Below are 18,326 nucleotides of genomic sequence, written 5' to 3'. Positions count from 1 at the left end.
GATAGTAATTGTTTATGTGAAAAAAGCTTCGTGTTCCTTATTTTAATTAATCGTAAATGTCTAGATATAATGATAACAAAGAAAAGAAACTATATATTAAAATTTTCACTAGGGTCCAAAACATTTGAACAAGCTATTTGCGTATTTCGTCTTTTTCCGTTAAGACAATAAACAATCAAACGATAGGGTCAGCCAATACATATAATAATTCCTACGCATTATTTCAATAACAGGAATGTTTTAACGAATCGACCCCATTAAATCAAAATTAAGATCTAATTTTTTTGGATTTTCAGAAAACGAAAGCAGGATTTTTGTGTTATAGCAAAAGGCAGACAAATCAAAAAGTTGGTTTCTTGGAAAGTACTCCACTGTATACTCTTTTCTTAGACTTATATATAACTTAATGCCTTAAACATCCTTTCATCTTCAACTCAAAAGAAAAAACTCTTTACTTACTCCTCTGCTTCATCCAACTCTTCACAGTGCTTTTACCTTCTTCAAAGCTTCAATCTTTTTATCTTCTCCAAAAATGGCTAGATCGAAGAAAATCTCCACGGGTCAAAAACTGTGTTGTGAGAGTATCCTTGGCTGTATTTTCCAAAGCTGGAGCCCTCGCCGGCGAAAACCCTCTTTGCCGGAAAAAGATCACAGGGTAAAAGATGACTTGCCTTCCAAGTCAACAGCCACTACTACAAACCCTAAAATCCTCCCAAGAAAATCCACCGATGCTTCTTCTCAGCCAAGGAAGTCTGATTCCCAGAAACCCCAACAAAAGCCAAAAGTAGATGAGAACCACCCGAGAAAATCATCGGATTCCGCCAGAAAATCATCAGATTCCGCAAAGAAATCGATCTCGTCGGGCTCATCAAGAACAGAGAGCAAGAGATTCTCACTTAACGGCGTCATGGGGAACATCATAGTGAAACCACAGCCCGCCGTTAAAGTCGACGTAGCACAGACGAAAAGCAGGTGGGAGGGCAAACCGGTAAATTACAGACTCGATCCAGAGGCTCTCAAGAGAATGGGAAACGAAGAGTACTGTCGTGGGAGGTTTGGAGAAGCTCTTGTGTTTTACGAAAGAGCCATCTCAGCTGACCCCAAAACGCCGACGTATTGGTGTAACAAATCCGCCGCTTTGATCAGTCTCGGTCGTCTTCTTGAAGCTTCCGATGCTTGCGAAGAAGCTTTAAGACTAAACCCAACTTATGAGAGAGCTCATCAGAGACTCGCTTCCCTCCAACTCAGGTAGAGTCTTTTGCTTTTTTAATTTCTCTAACTAGCCCCTGGAAATTTGAGATTATTACTCTATGGTACCGTATAGTTTATTAAACATCAAACTGAGCCCTGAATTTTGTGTGTTGACCAGATTGGGTGAGGTTGAAAAAGCTTTGAGTCATTATAACGAAGCTGGAAAATATACAGAGACAAAACATATAGAACAAGTTGAAGATGTTATAAAATGCTTAAGGAGGTGCGATGAAGCTCGAAGATCAAAGGAATGGAATGTTGCCTTGAAAGAGACTCTTTTTGCAATATCATATGGAGCAGATTCTTCTCCTCGGGTTAGCTTTCTTACTTGTTTGTCTTTTCTGTGTATCCAAATATAGTATTTTGTCTAATTAAACCCATAATTCTCAATCTCTTAAAGGTCTATGCGCTTCAAACTGAGGCTTTATTGCATCTTCAACGACACGAGGAAGCATACAGCGTGTACCAGAAAGGGACAAAACGTTTTGAGATTGATAGTTTCATAAAGATTTTTGGTCTTTCCATCACTTCTTACCTCTTAATGGTCGGGGCTCAGGTCTACATTGCTGTAGGAAGGTCAGTGTACTGTACTACTATCACCCCTACAAGAGAACAGTGTGGCGTTTCACTTCTTCGGAAGGGAACATCTTGCCGGTTTATTAAATAGTAAAATGTGAGGAGAGACTTATGTTTTGCTTTCTTTCTTGGACAGATTTGAAGATGCAGTCACGGCGTCGACGCAAGCGGCTCGACTGGATCCAAGCAGCGAAGAAGTAAACGCGGTGGCTAGAAAAGCGAGAGCCGTTGCTTCGGCGAGACTGAGCGGAAACTTGCTTTTCAACGCGTCTAAGTTCGAAGGGGCTTGCGTGGTTTACACGGAAGGACTTGAGAAAGATCCATATAATGCACTCTTGCTCTGTAACAGAGCTGCCTCAAGATTTAAGCTTGGTCTGTTCGAGAAAGCCATTGAAGATTGCACATTGGCTCTCAGCCTCCAGCCGTCGTACCGGAAGGCGAGACGGCGCAGGGCTGATTCTTATGCCAAGGTAGTCAAAAGTTCTATTTAACCGGTCCGACCCGATATTGAGATTGCATTGCTAATTTTTTATTAGTGTAATGTAATTTGTGTTTGTTGGTTTAATCTGTGTAAGTAGTTGGAGAAATGGCAACACGCGATTCAAGAATATGAGTTGTTGGTGATGGAGACACCTGAAGACGAAGAGACTAGAAGAGCCTTGGCTGAGGTGAATGTCCGGTTTAGGAAGCAGAACGGTGGTAATGTCCCGTTTAAAGGAACCGGCTCGGATTTAGTTGTGGTTAATTGAAATGGGAGATGTTTATTGGCTAAGCTGAATTTGTATAGTTTTAAGAGATTTTTTTTTTTTTTCAAAATGATTTGATTGTGTCTGCGTGTTTGTTTGCCTTTTGTTGTGTTTTTGCTAATTTTATCATTTTCTCAATTTAGGGGATTTTTTTTTTTTATTGTGTTTTTACCAGTCAAAATTTTGTATCAAACGGATAGACTAAAAACTCTTATAATAAGGGAAAAGTCTTATAATTTCTCTCTTTAAAAAAAATATTCAAGTTTTGGTTTTTGTGAATTTTGTAACCTCAGGTCATAGATTTGTCATATGTCTAAGCCTTGTCTCAAGGACTTATGGATCTGCAGACATAGCTGAAAGCCGTTTTTACTCGAAACTCATGTGTGATCTAGAGTTTTTAATTTTAGAACCAAACATGAATAACAAAGTGATCGGAAATTAGACAAGCCATCTAATCAAATGAGCTTTATAAGTGTACATCTAATATCAGTTTACATTTTGCGAAAAAACATGCTATATAAATTGTTACACAATAACATATGTATACAAAGTTGTTAGTCTGAATGTTAGCAGATTTAGTGTTGAAAACGAATCTATTACTATATTGCAAGATGGTCAGGAAAAAAACAAAAAAGATGGAAGAAACTTTGGTAATGGAGGTTTGACAATGAGTGTATGTTTGTTTGTAGTGGTCGTTCATCTTATGATGCATATACAATGTCTTCTTCTCCTGATAGTGAGTGATGTGCTTCACTATAGCATTGAGAAAACTAAGATGACGTTGGCTGATGTTATTCGGTTTGATGTTCTTATCAGGATGAAGAGAGCTATTTTGCCTGTTATTGCTTGCCGTATTCGAAGTTTATGACCTTCGCTTTGGTTTTTTTGTTTATTGCATCTCTCTCAAGGAGGAAAAAGGTGAGAAAGACCAAGCGTCCTGCCACTTTTGTGGAGTTTGACATCGAACCCGTGTAAGTAAGGACATAGCTAGCAAATGGAAATGTGTGATGGTTCACAAAAAATAAAAAAGAATGATATATTAAGCAACTTCGTGTAATATATAAAGTCTGTACATATTTGCATTACATTACAACGTTGTCATGAAACACACCAAACAAAGAAGGTGAAAAAGAAAAAAACAAACCTTTGAGATACAAAACAGAGGAACCATCGAAACTCAAAAAAACCAAAAAATAAAACCAAAAAAAGAAACGAGTATCAAAACTAATTAACAGATAATGAAAATGTTGGTAGAGTAAAAACGGTTAATTAGAATTTAAAATACGATGATTAATAATGATGAGTAACGATGGATTCGTAAGAGTTCAGCTTTTCCAGCTTCGACTCCGAGACAGAGGATCTTGAATTCCGCCGACAACCCAAGTTTCCTTGGCGATGTCTGAAGAGAGTCTGTAAAACTCAGTATCATATCTCATCAACACTAGTTCCATCTTTTCTTCCTCCATTAGTGATCTCAAATCCTTCTTCGTCTTCTTCATACCCGTTTCTTGATCCTCTGTTTCTTCATCTTCTTTTTCTTTTTCTTCTCTGTTATCTGGTTCTGTTTTTACTTTCATTCTCTCTTCTAACCAACTCTTCGCAGGAGCTGATCTACACCGCATCAGCAAAAGCGCGTTTGGCGGCGGAACCGCCGGTTCTGCGTCTAAGTCTTCAAGGTCGTGTTTTTCGTCACCATCTACGACGCCACACTTTTTGTTATCGTTGTTCTTGTCGTCGTCGTTGCTGCTCTGTTCCTCTTGTAAAACCATAAACCATTTGGAGAAAACTGTCTTTGAGTTTTCTTCTTCTTCTTCTCCTTCTCCTTCTTCCTCCTCATCATCGTCGTCTTCTTCTTCATCGTCGCTTGTGACATCAGCATGTCGGAAATCACCAAAACACCTGAAATCGAATCTGATGTTTGTGAGACAAGTCAAGAAACCCATCACATCTTTCTTCAATCCAAAAAACTTGCTTCGGGCTCTATTATCATGTATCCTCTCTATCTCTTCCATCACCGATTGCCAATTCTTTCCTCTTCCTCCACCGCATTTGCTCGGCCGGACTTTGATCTGACCGGCGCAAGTTACTTTAGGCGATGTAGGTTCAGCTATTTCGTCACCACCCATATTCTTACTGCTCGCTTGTTTAGCCCACAAAGCAGGACTCCCGTGTCCTCCTCCACCGCCGCCGGAGAGTTTACTTAGCTGGCGACGGTGCTGGGGACGACGATTAGTGGAGGAGGAGTCGGAAGGACGAGATGGGCTACAAATGGGCTTAGGAGTAAGAGCTAGGTGGGCTCTTGAAGGGAAACAAACCAACAAATCTGCAGAGTAACCAGAAGAAGAAGATCCTCTGTTTCCATTGCTTCCTTTGATCATAGCTTTTGCTTTTGTTTTCTTGGGTTTTGGTTTTTGGATCGATCTCTCTCTCTCTCTATGGAAGGGTTCAGCTTTTTATGTTTGGATTTATAAAATTCTTCTTCCTTTTTTATAAAATTTTCTTTTTAGGCTTTGATATTCCTGTGCTGTGACAGCTTTACATGCTTTTTGCTTTTGCGAGGGGAAAAAAAAAACTTTCTTTTTCACTAAACCTTTTTTTTCAAAAAGTGAAAATAAAATCGGTGGTGCAACTTCCTCAAATGTCTTCGTAAATTGTTGATATTGAAAATGTTTGTGAAATTGATGGATAGATATGAAAAAGAAGAAGTAGTGATGGGGTCAAAGGAGTGAAGTGGGTTCATTACAACTTTATTCAATCGTAAACATGAAGCTTCTTGACTGAATCATTCACTTTCAAACTTTTAATGGTCTTCACCACTTCTTGTTCATGTTTTTTTGAGTAGATTCATATATAAGTTTACTTTTTGAGATTTATATGCCAATACCAAATGATGGTTTTGAATTTTCACGGTGAGTGTGTATCCTAGGCTTACTATACCAAATCGTCTTCAGTATAGAACCCGTGTATAATAGAAGTTAGTATCGATTTCAACCCTATGAATTCGATTACCCAAAAAAAAATAAAAAATGCATTGGTCATAGTTCTTACATTTATCGATAAGCTATTCACAATCAAACTTCAAAGGTTCTTTTGGTGATATTCTTTGTGTGTTAAGATTACGAAACTAGATTCATAGATAGTGCATTAGTAATATTTTTTTTTTGTTTTTCTAAACTATAACATGTGAATGTGACAAGGGTGATGATGGGTTATAGTCGAATTGCTCAATAGATTAAAGTTGGAAAGGTTTCGTGGGCTTTACTTTTTGCAAATTCAATATAAACTGATAATATTATTGGAAAAAGAAAGACAATGGTATAAAGGAATAAAAAAGGAAAAGATTGGAAGGGCACGAGGCTTGTTTCTTAATCCATTGGTACACTGAGATCACAAGCTGTGTGGTCACACATTTCCCTTTCTTGTTGTTATCGTCAACCATACAATCATCCATTTTCAATTGCCATCTTACGGTTTAACTTCCTTCTAACTATATCACCAAACTATATAGCATCAAAACACTTTTATCAGAACAAAAATATAAAGCCATCAAAAGACAATGATATTCAGGAGTGCAAACGATATATAGGGATGTTAATGATCACATACTGAAATGGTTTATGGTGAAGTTATTGTGACATGAGGCATGATTTGTTTGATATGATGGTTTGCTCAATCGAAAAACATCATTGCAGAGATTAATGTTCTGAAAACCAACCAAACAAAAAAGTTGTGGTTCCACTTCAAACAGTTTTGTTTCTCTAAATATTCTACAGTTTCATCGTTCAAATCATCACAATTGGTATGCTAATAAAACTAGCTAGAACTCAACATGAAGTAAAGTCAATGATTTGTATAGACTATAGAGTTTCGAAAAACATATTAAGAAACAATATTTTCCCACCATGGTTGTAGCAGTTACACGTGTAGTATAATACGGTTTTACAGTTAGCGTTAGACGTACAGGACAAACCTTAATTTTCTCAAAACTCTTAGATAGTATTCAAAAATTACACCACCAGACGTCGCAAGTTCTCTTATGCTTTTTCTATATGTTTTGGTGCTTCACTCGTCGTCTTTAAAAAAAAAAACAAATACACTTGTTGCATGATATGTATATTTGACAGGTTTCAGTTCTTGAATAGGAGATCTCCCTTTCATGCTGGTCTTGTTCTTCTTTACTTTTCACAAATAAACGTGAAACTTATTTTCTAAATTTCCTTTATGATTAAAGATTCAAACACAATAATTTTGATTTAGTGTCATGCTTCTTACACAATATATTGCTTCCTTAACTGAAATTTCACAGGCAAAGTTGTGTCTTTTCGGTTAGGATGTAGCTCTCGTTCCAGCTTTAAAATTTCAGTAAAGTTCCAGACTAGTTTCATGAAACGTAACTCTTGCTTTATCTGCTAAATCCCATCTAAAATAAAAACATGTATAACATGCACGTTTTGGATCTTTTTGCTGTGGAAAACTTTTTTAACTGGCATTAGATTCTTAACATTTCTAACGTATTATAATTATATACAGTAGTTTATTTTCGCAAAGTTTTGACCATATATATCGGATAAAGTAATTATGAAAACTTGTTTTCTTCACTCGTATTCATGTGATATGGGTAAACATGCATAACACTTTTGACCTTCATCGGATATTGTTTGCGTTGATTGCGTTCATCTCTTTTAAAGTTGTACAGATTAGAACTGTTAGAATGATATAAATGCACTTCGAAAAGTAATTAAATACAAATAAACTAGCATACCCCAACTATCAAATTAAAGGATGGAAAATAAAAAGTTATAGGTATATCTTATCATTTGAAAATAAAATAAAAAGGTACGTTTTATCATGATAAGTTTGCATCAACATTGAGGTAGGCCTTTAGCAGTCGAATTTATATATATATATTTAACAGTTAAGTAGCAATATAAAATAAATTATTGAAATGCAAGATATCATTTTTAAAGCGATTTTCATAAAAGCTAAAATTATTTGAAGATACTGTTTTTGATTTAGTTGTATCCCAATCCTTGTGAATGAGAGCGACAATATTGAAAAATCATGTGGGTAGGCCTTTCTTAAGAGCCTCACTCAAAAGAAAAAAGTTAGGCAAATTACATCTCATGCTCTTTAAAAACAATAAAACGTAAATAAATTATTAAAAACAAAACTTCATTTATATGACAAGAAAATATGACAAGAAAATGTGACAAAAACTAATCCTGATAAAGTACGAAAAATTGTATTGCATGAAACTTTAAAACTTGCAATCAAAGTTTTGGATTGAGGCATCATTCACACACCTATAGTTTATGGTTGAGATTCAGTCTCTAATCAAGTTTACCTAAGTGAGACATTCTTTTTTAATTAGTCCATATTTGTCATTGAAATGTAAGCAAGGACCACATTTTTTTTATTTTTATAATAGGGTTTAATTCTTTCTCCGCACACTATCGCCTTTTTTGCAAATGTATCATCAAATAATGTTAAGGAAATATATTAGTGACCTAATCAAATATAAAATCCTTTTGATCATGATGGTGATGATACCACTCAATGGAAGACTTAACAATGTGTTCATAATGATATCAGATCAATTAAATTTATAAGTTTTTTATTTGCTCAAGCAAAGGTTGAATGAGACATTGTAAAACTAAACTTCGAACTATATAGCTCATAAACTGAAAGTGGGTTTGGTTTTCTACTTTTCTTCTGCACAGACCGGGCCTTGATGGGCTTCAAACTGGATCCAATAGGCTCTTTTTTTTTTGTCGACTACTGGATTCAATAGGCTTGAATCTTGCAATTTGCATTCTTATAATTATGGCTTTATTCCATGATATCCAGCTCATGAACCTAGCAATAACAAAAGTATTTTTAATGAATTAATTTCATTTTATAGTCAACATTGATTCATTACATAATGGTTTAATTTTTATATATTGAAATCATTGCTATTAAAGTAATCATTCGAATCATATCTGTATATATTATATTGGATCCTGCGACGCAATTAATGTGATAATCATATCATATTAGAGGGGAATATAATTCGGATTCGATGTCATTTGACCAAAGTCGTACGCCAATGGTACCATTCGGCTTTGTACGATGTGGATTTTTATATACATAAGAAAGAGGCCGAACAAACAACAGCCCAAAAAAGCCCATTAGGTCTTTCAAAAACAAATTTAGAAAGAATTCATCTCTAACACATTCCTCCTACGCTTGAGCAACGCCGTCACGGCTTCTCCGTACATACAATCGCCGCCGTCTCCGGCGAACGCCTCCGTCACCAGCTCAACGTCATTATCATCTGCGGGTACACCACTCGGCCTTACGACCACAAGCGTGGCGGCTTCGAGACAAATCCCGCTCTTAAGCATCAGCGACGGCGCGTGTCTCATACTCATCCTCACGCTAGGAACCAGGGTGCGTTCACCTACGCGCTCGACTCCTTTAACATCCTCACGCGCCTCCGTCTCTCTGTACTCCTTCATCCCGGCGGCGTCCATCACCACCGTACCTTCACCTTCTCGGTCACGAACAATCAATTGCTCCATCTCCTTGTGATCTTTCACCAAATCCCTCATCAGGTAATGGCGCGTGGAAGCCGCCATCAACGCGCTGATCGTCCACACCACGCGCGTCTTCAGTCCACAGACGAACTCAGAGTCAGACTCCACAGCACCGTCGACGACGGCGGAAGTTGCGGAAGTATTAACCGTCGCGGAACGGAAAGCAACGATGACGCAGCTCTTGAGCGTTTTCCCGAACTCAGCCTTCCACTTAACGGCGGCGCCTTTCTCGAGCTTGACATCGCCGCCGTATAACTCGACCTCAAGGTTCCGGATCCGCTCAAAGCCGACGAGAATCTGAGCCGGAGTTTTGGGAGATCGGGTAAGGATGTCGGCTGGGTCAGAAGGTTTGGGGAAGATAGGGAGGAAGCCGTGAATAGATTTGAACAGAGAACGGAAAAAGCTAGCGATGGGGGAGTCGAGGTCGGGGTCGGAATCGGTGATTCCGAGGATCTGATCGAGCTGGAGAAGGAGCGAGTCGGACTGAGTGGCTAACGAGTTGAAACGTTTGGAAACGGAACGGCATCGTATTAAGGTTTTGACGTCACCGACTTTGTTTAAAATGTCGATGACCACAGGATCTGGAATCGCATCAAAAGCGTCCATGATTTGACTAAAATACCCCTTTTCCTTCGGGATCGGTTAGAGACTTCTCTCTCTCTCACTTCTAGTTTCTCTATGTGTTGTGTAATGGAGTTTGTTTTTGTGTAAGAGAGAGTATTTTTGGAGGGGGTTATATATATTAAGGCAGGAAAGAGATAATCATTATTTTTTTAAATTACCCCGGCATGTAGGGTCACTATTGCCGTCTGTATAATGATAATTAATTTACTAATAAGTACGGCTTTTTCTCATATATCCCTTTTTTTTATTGCTGGGTTGATAATTAATTAGGAGACATCAACGATTGAGATGCTCTCTAATCCGGCGACATCCTCCTTGATCAACGGTCCAAGCTGCTTTAACTTTTTCTATTTAAATCATCACGGTCCATACCGGGGGAAAAAAACTTTATAACTGATAAAAATGAGAAATATATATATATATATATATATATATATTTGAATGGAGGATACCATAGCTTTAAATAAACTTTTTTCATCTCTTTATGAGAATCAGTCGAATTGTCGACCAAAAATAAATTCGCGAAACTATAGTTTTCATGACGGATGAAATGATTCTATATCAAATAAGTATTAATAACGTAAAGAGAGTAAATGGTGTTAACTTTTCTAGCTACTAGCTTTGTCGATAATATTTTGTCTTCTAGAAGTGTTAACGAGACTTTAAACTCAAAAGTTTATCTGCTGACAAAAAAATAAATTGATTGAAAGTTGAAACTATACATTTGGTTCAGTGACGAACAATGTCAAATTGAACAGCCTTCATTATTTGAGATATTCCAAAATCATTTTGGAGGGTTCGGATGGTTTCTTTCTTCGTTCCAAAAGATTCTGAGACAAAGAAAGAAACTTAAGGAAAAACTTACATTGATTATTTCAATTTCAAGTTTACAACCAGTATTTTTGTTATTGGCTTACATGTAGAAATAATAGATTCATACAAAACTACTACATTCAGAAATTCAGTAGTATAAAACATTTTTGTGTGTTTGTAAAAATATATTTTAAAATTACGAATGTAACTAAACACTTCAAATGATATTAAACGCTTCATATACTCTACGTGGAACGTTTACGATTAGTACTGTATTATTAAGGATCAAAATAAATAAATATCTTAAAACCTGACGTCAAACTATAAATATTTATACAGAATAGATATGATCACAACCAAACAAAAAGCTTCATTTACAACACCCGTGGCCGTGTTCACGAGAGTCATATAAGGGATCGTTGGTACACTCCCCCGTTGCATTTTGTACGGAAAGTACTGCTACACGAGCAAACACTGTAAGCGGCAATACACACTCTCAGTCTCTCTGCTTTAGCATTGATGGATCATGGTGTTGTTATAGAAGAACCACTGTATTGTCTTAGTTTTTGTCTCCTCGTCTATTTAAGGATTTAAGGTAGGAATATTAGTGACTTATAATTAAAAAAAGGCTTTGTGAGTTCGAGTGAATATTTCGTAGATAAATTTCAGAGATATTTTACACTAGAACCCGAATTTACAAATCTTTTGTGACATTTTATATTTTATTTTACAAAAAAAAAAAGATCCCCAGATAGATAAATAGTCACAATTATATTCAAACATTCAATAACCAAATTCTTAAGACTTTTAAGACATTACTGTATGTCTAGGTACGTTCATTCTGACCTTATCAATAATAATGTTAATTTTTTGTTGGTTTCATGTCAAAAGAAAAGAGTACATATATATATATATATATATATATATATTAGTTTTCTTTATGTTACAATTATTTTTCAAATCTATTTATTTATTTGATTTCAATATGTAAAGCTCGAGTGATGATTTAAGTCGGGACAGGTTGTATTAATGCACTTTATTTGTCTTCTGAAATAATGCATGGATTTGGGAGTTGTTGTTGTGGCAGATCTTGTCACACGTCCTTCCATGGAGATCCATACATCATTTGCATGATCTAGTGGCTGAGTAGAAAATGTCTTACTCACGAGTAATGACTCTTGACAATAATTTAGACCGGCGTTGAATCAATTATGGCTATTGAGTTATTATGACAATAACCTTATAATTATAAAGGTATATACTCTAAAATTAATACTAGTGTTTGTTGCGGTAATGTGTACACACATTTAAGTTATGTAAGCATATTTAACGTACGTTAATTTAGATTACGCTCCCTTTGTTCAAACGTTTATTGATAGATTAACTTGTTAAACACTCCCTTTGTTCAAAACATTTAATGAGATCCTCTTGTGCAATACTGAATTGAGGCACTAGTGCACGTGTGTTCTCTTCAAATTCAATACTTACGACCGTGCTTGTTTGGCTAACACATTTTATGGTGCCAAATCATAGCTGAGATGATATGATCCAAATCAAATTTTATGTTTAGAGTTGTAGATGTTGGACCAGAGATACCGTTGGGAAAACATATCTGTGTCATTTGTCTTTCCATTATTAACAAATGCAATAATTTGTAGTTCGCATTCATTTTGTATCTGAAAAGTCAAAAACTGTTATTATGATATTATCCTTTTTAGCTTTGAAAGAAATAAAAAGAGAATCAAATAAAAGAAAATATTTATTTGCACGGAAAGAAAGAATAGAAAAGAAGAAGCAATCTTCCAAAGTTTACGCGATTGCCAAAAACACATCTTTCTCGGAGAAGATAACAAAAGGCTACGGTTCAATTTCCAACATTTATATTTTTTGCCTATTTGTTTTTTTTTTTTTTTGTTTCTTTGTTGATTTGTTGTCTGTCACAAGGCAACTTGACACTTTCTTCCACATTTTTATTATTTATTTATTTACGTCATTTTTGAAATAATTTCAGTATTTAACCCTATTAAATTTTGTGACCACCAAATAAAAAAATTGAAATGTTTCGTATATTTATGTATACATTGTCCTTCCTCTAAGACAACTATAAGAGAGTGAACCTGTGTATATATAAAACATTAAAACCTGAGATTCTTTCAAACAGAGAATAATCCATCGAATTTTAAAACTAAAAAAAGGTTATCTGAAACTAATTTTTTTTATAATTGCCTGAGCCATTGTGTCAAAAACAGGACGTAACTGTGCTAAACTAACATAAATAAAAAGATAAGAGTATACTATGAAAATTACGACATTGTGTCTATATACCAATCTTTTTTATAAAAAATATTTTTTGGACGAAAGCTAGTGCTTTCTTTTTCTCCATAAAATTTTATCCAATAAATCTTGATAGTAAAAAAAAAAAAAAAAAAAAATCTTCTCCAATTTAAGTATTTTACTATGCCGATATTAATAATATAGAGAAAGTGGATATGGCGTATTACTAATTATATAAAGCTGGGGGGACAAGTGGACAACTCAGCCGTGACAACGACTAAAACAATAGATATTAAAAGATCTTAATCATTGGCTTAATGTGTATCATTATTAGTTTAAAAAAAAAAACTTATTTATTCGAAAATGTACAGCTAAGCTAAACTAATTCTAAAACAAATTCTGGGATGATGACTAAACTTATCAAAGTCGCCAGTTGGAATAATGGTTTATCAAAGTCATAATAAGAATAGTTTAGTTTTTTTTGGGCATACAATAAGAATAGTTTAGTTAAGTAGGGTTTTTTGGACTTTAGAGTATATTATATAGGAGGTTGAATCTGGGCTGAGTATTTAACTATTTATTATATATTGTATAAGAAAACTGTATATATCGTTATTGAATTTATCAACCATATTAAATGTAATAATACGTGTAATAATACTGTTTGTGAAATTATTAGAGCTAAAATTATACATTCAGCCACTTAAGGGGAAGTAAATAAATTATAGCTATCAAGTATTATTAGGTAGTAGCAGATCAAATAATATTGGTCCTATGTTAATAAGCACAACATTGCCTAGTCTGGGTCCTAATTGCTTCAGCATTAGTAATACTAATTTGCTTTTCCTACTATTTCTTAGATTTCCACTTTTGGGTTTCCAAGTTTTTAAGACTCTTAAGGCCCATTATTAGTGTACAGTTAATTTCTATATTCGAATATGAACAAATCGTTTCATAGCTTTTTGTTAATGAAATTCTTTGGCCCATATGATTTTATACAAGGCCTGTTAACTAAATTTAAGGATTTGTATGTAAGATATGTTATGTCTTATCATTATTCTTCGTTTTGATATGCAAATGCCATAAAATAAAATAAGTAAAACTTATGAAAATAAACCATAAGAGGAACGAGTTTATTTTTAATATATTTCGGTTACACTCAACCTGCACTGATACTTAAATGAAACTTTATAAATATTCGTTACTCCATCAAACCTTTACTAAACTGTGTATAGAAGCAATTTATAGCTGGAAATCTATGAACTTTATTTATGTATTACAACAATAACCAGTAGTCATTTATCTGATCTAAGCAACTAATCCTATATAACTCCAGCTTCTGTAATTTTTTTATCTATATTATTGTAGTCCAATACATTGCAATAAGATTATAGAAGTATAAGTGCATAAGTGTACCTCTACGACTCTACTGCTACCTAATGTTTAAAAAAAACCTGAAAGTGAGTAAATTATTGGGACAAAACTAAATCTGCTCCCCAGTATAAGATCACTAAACCACATGGTCTGAAATCTTAATCATCCAATCAAAGATTAATCTTATCCTTTTTAGTACAATTAGTAACTTAAATAAATGTATAAGTACACAATTTTTTTTCTTCTGGAGGACTAAAAAAGCCTAAAACATGGGAGAAGGAAATTACTAGAGGAGAGGGGGGGACCATTAGGGTGACACGTGTGTGATTAAAACCCTGTATAATTGCTTCACTAATCGTAATTAACTAAGTATTGAGAATCTGATTAATGGTCCCCGTTACCTTTTTAAGATGCGTATTAGCTTTAATTGGTCCCTTCCCTTATAGCTAGCTTCTTTCACATGATGGGGGTTAACTGTTTAATCTGCAATCAAGGAATGTTAAAATAAAACATTAGTGTACAATGTTTGGTTTTAAGTAAGGGATACAGTAACACAGTACTGAACCTGTTTCGTCAGTTTGTCACTGCTCGAAGAAGAAGGATTTAGCCATTCATTAGGAATCCTTCAATAAGTCACTAATAAACAACAAGAAATCTCTACTACATTAACATGTGTAAGCAGCACCAAAAAAAATTCAGAAAAAGGTATTCTAGATTTATTTAATATTTTCAGTATAATATAAGATATGTAATCGGTCTCAAACTTATTCTTGCGAATATATATTTAGAACATGAAGATTTCCATCTGTCTTTAAGAAAATTAAAAAAAATATAGCATATACTAAGTATGAGACACAGATCCAAAGAATAACACATGAACCCCATTGTTCATGTGAATAGTTTAGTGACTCACTGATAGTTGTCATATAGAAAAAACACTATTATGTTTGCTCTCTTTTTTTCCTTAATATTTAATAATATGTCTCTTTTTTTTTTCTTTTTTTTTTTTTTGTTGTCAACATCCAAAGCATCTCCATTCATGAATATATTGAGTCTTTTTTGCACACAACTTATGATCATATTTGTCATTCTTATTGTTCTCTTAAATACATACAATGTATCTTATTTTTGCTATAGCTAGCGAGCGTCCCATCAATATCGGGCTGCGTAGATATTTTTCACAGAAAGTTTCGAAAAACCACTGTCATCAAATGATTATTTTCGCTGAAAATAAAAAACAATGCAAATTGTATTTTATATACAAAATGTGTTATTTATTCTAACTAGGTAAAAACTAGCTGAAACTAGGTGATAAACTAGTGAAGTGTTGAGAGATTTGGTCTATCTAGATATGGTCTTATTTATTCGGTCACGTATAACTACATAACTTGAGAATCATAGTAAAAAAAAAAAAAGAATAGGTAGAAGATGCAAATAGAGTTTGATCCCAATAATTGGAGGAAATCGTACTTAGTTTTTAATTTTTTAATTTTTCTCCATCCAAGTCGGGCCACCAATGATGGGGTTTCATCTTTATATAATATATATAAAATAAGTTAATCAATAAGGTAAATATGTAAGTGAAGATACACACACACTTGAACGGCTTTAGTTTCTTTACACGTATCGAGTCATGTCCTCTCGTGGAATGGAAGCATGTTGGTTGTCCCACTTGAAGTCCAAATATATCTAACATATTATTAATTCTCAATGGAAAAAGGATTAGTGTAAAATATTAATAGTATATTTTTATATATTTATGTTTTTTTTTCATTAATTCGAACCACTTTAAGTGGATTCCAACTCCTCATTCAACCTAAGTAGTGTTACTTTATAGCGGCTTTCCTTTTCACCACCTACCATTCGAAATATATAACTCACAATAGACTATACACACACCACAATACATTAATAAGTTTATGACATTGTAGTCTTTTCTTTTAAATAATGAAAAGTTCACTTAAAAGAGAAAATAAAAGAGACCTTACTTTAACCAGATTCCTACTTCCCCTTTTCGTTTCTGTTTAACATAAACATATCCATACACAAATTGTTAAAATCTCTACTATGAACATTTTTGTAATAATCGTATTAATTCACCATTTGAGCAGAACAAATTTATCTAACAGTGTCAATTTATAATCAATTGTATGTTATCTTCATATATTTCTGTTACTTATGGCAACATGAAAATCATTAACAAAAAAAAAAAGGAGAACTCGAATAACCATTAACAAAAAAAAAAGGTAAGATAGAGACCAATGCAGAAGTATGTGTCAGTGTTAACGCATGCACATGAACAAATCGATCGAATACTTATTAACAAAAGGGAAAAAAGGATAGTCCAATTCAGAAGTATTGTCAACAATCGCATGCACTTGATCTTATTATTTCCCACTTGTCGAACTCCCCCCTTACATGGTTTACCACTATACAGGTCAGATCTATCAGCTATGTCCATTAAACTTTTAAGCAACACTAGATTAACTTATCATGCACAACAAATATAACTTAATTAATGAGTGTTGCTTTAAAGTTTGTGACTTTAGCTATCTCAAATATCTGGAGACTATTAGTTTATAACAAAGTTGTTATTAAACAAAAACTAATTTCTCAGAAATTTGCATGTTCTTGATCTGCATGCAACTTGTCATTAATGTTCTCATCACCCTGGCTTGCCATAATAATTATTGATACTTAACTAAAATTATAAAGAGAAATCTTTACTAATTACTTCTTAATTATCACATTGTCAAGATCGTGCAAGTAACATGTAAATGTTATGCAGTTTTTCATCTAAATGTTTTGGATAATGCTGACCCATCCTAGCTATCATAATCTATCATGATTCTATCTCTAGATATTTACACTATAGTTATAATCTTATAAACATATATATAATACATGTACATGTATGTATAATAAGCTGAAACTCTTTAACAAAAAATAAATAATATATATTTCTAAAGTTTTTGTTTAACAAATTAAAAAGCCCCACACAAATTTGGATACAACAAAAGTCGTCCAAACTAATAATATTAACTTTGTTGGGAAATCATAGCTTCGTCAAATTTTTCCTTTGTTTTTCCTATCAGCTATCACATCTCAGTGCCAATAGTCCAAAACCCATAGCCTATGAATAAACTTTAAGTTTCTATATTTGGATAAAGTTGTTAATTATATGTTCACCCCCTAATGTATCCCTTTCTCTTCCAGTAATTCGAGCTTTTTATTCAATCTACTTCACTCTTATAATTTCACAGTAAAAACTCTAATTTTTTCAAAATAGAATAATTTGATTAGTTCTTTTTGTTTAATTTCTAAAAGCATCCTCAATGGTTAGACTCTAAAAATGAGCACATAAAATAGACCACTCAATAAAATGCCATGTGTAATGAAGTGTGTTTTATGGGTTCTATTCCATTTTAGAACCTTAATTCCTTCTCTTTCATACATTTTTATTTTTTATTAATTTAATTTGAATTTGTTATTTAGGTAAAACCCCTCAATGGAGGTAGTCTAACTGGTTAATTATTATCTTTTATAATGTTTGTAGCAATATTATATATCTAAGCTTAGAAATGGTGTGATGAGATGAAAAAACATAGAAAAAGATATTATTATTTGGGATTTGAAATTCTTGTGTTTTGCGGAAGTGTTTTATTCAGATTGTCCATGATCCTATTATCATTTCAGTTTGCTTTTTTTTTTTTTGAGTATTTAAATAAACAGACAAGGAGAGCTTTTCCTTCCCTGCAAAACAGTACTTTCACTAATATTATATTATTTTTCTAACTCTGTTAAAAACTATACTATACAAACTCGTGAGATTTCGTATTTTCATGTAATCAGTGACCCATACTTTATTTTATAATTTTTAGAGGGAGTTTCTCGGATCCATTGAAAACGTAAACAAATGGTATGTTGGCTCATTATTCAATGGGTACGTGAAGTATACTGATATAAATAAGTATGTGATATAATAAACACATCATATACTATGCAGTACGCACAGTCTAACCATCTGTAACGACTAAAAGGAAAACAAAAAATCTGTGACAACTGACACTATTATTGTTTACTCTTATCT

At 33.9% G+C, this 18,326-nt stretch overlaps 3 protein-coding genes and 1 long non-coding RNA gene across 4 annotated transcripts; 1 reads left to right on the top strand and 3 right to left on the bottom strand.

The window, feature by feature from the left end:
* The first annotated feature begins 448 nt into the window (after nucleotides 1-448).
* Nucleotides 449-2,801, top strand: LOC17895933 (inactive TPR repeat-containing thioredoxin TTL3). Its single transcript, XM_006302062.2, has 5 exons — nucleotides 449-1,248; nucleotides 1,370-1,565; nucleotides 1,652-1,827; nucleotides 1,964-2,297; nucleotides 2,406-2,801. The coding sequence occupies exons 1-5, from the start codon at nucleotides 533-535 to the stop codon at nucleotides 2,574-2,576; spliced, it is 1,593 nt and encodes a 530-aa protein (XP_006302124.1). The 5' UTR covers nucleotides 449-532; the 3' UTR covers nucleotides 2,577-2,801.
* An 811-nt stretch (nucleotides 2,802-3,612) lies between these two features.
* LOC17895164 lies at nucleotides 3,613-5,137 on the bottom strand. Its single transcript, XM_023787805.1, has one exon. The coding sequence runs from the start codon at nucleotides 4,949-4,951 to the stop codon at nucleotides 3,899-3,901; it is 1,053 nt and encodes a 350-aa protein (XP_023643573.1). The 5' UTR covers nucleotides 4,952-5,137; the 3' UTR covers nucleotides 3,613-3,898.
* Nucleotides 5,138-5,805: 668 nt separating this feature from the next.
* LOC111832068 lies at nucleotides 5,806-6,652 on the bottom strand. The gene is made up of 2 exons (XR_002835203.1): nucleotides 6,544-6,652; nucleotides 5,806-6,073 (listed from the first exon to the last, which is right to left on the bottom strand). It is a non-coding gene; the product is annotated as an uncharacterized LOC111832068 (long non-coding RNA).
* Nucleotides 6,653-8,590: 1,938 nt separating this feature from the next.
* On the bottom strand, nucleotides 8,591-9,989 carry LOC17896511 (F-box protein At1g78100). The gene has a single exon (XM_006302472.2). It carries the CDS (start codon nucleotides 9,755-9,757, stop codon nucleotides 8,765-8,767), a length of 993 nt encoding a protein of 330 aa, XP_006302534.1. The 5' UTR covers nucleotides 9,758-9,989; the 3' UTR covers nucleotides 8,591-8,764.
* Between the last annotated feature and the right edge of the window lie 8,337 nt (nucleotides 9,990-18,326).

Source organism: Capsella rubella, unplaced genomic scaffold (assembly GCF_000375325.1).
Source record: "Capsella rubella cultivar Monte Gargano unplaced genomic scaffold, Caprub1_0 scaffold_2, whole genome shotgun sequence".
NCBI classification, from domain to species: Eukaryota; Viridiplantae; Streptophyta; class Magnoliopsida; order Brassicales; family Brassicaceae; genus Capsella; species Capsella rubella.
Note: the sequence above shows the minus strand (reverse complement) of the source record. Positions and strands in the feature narration are given on the sequence as shown.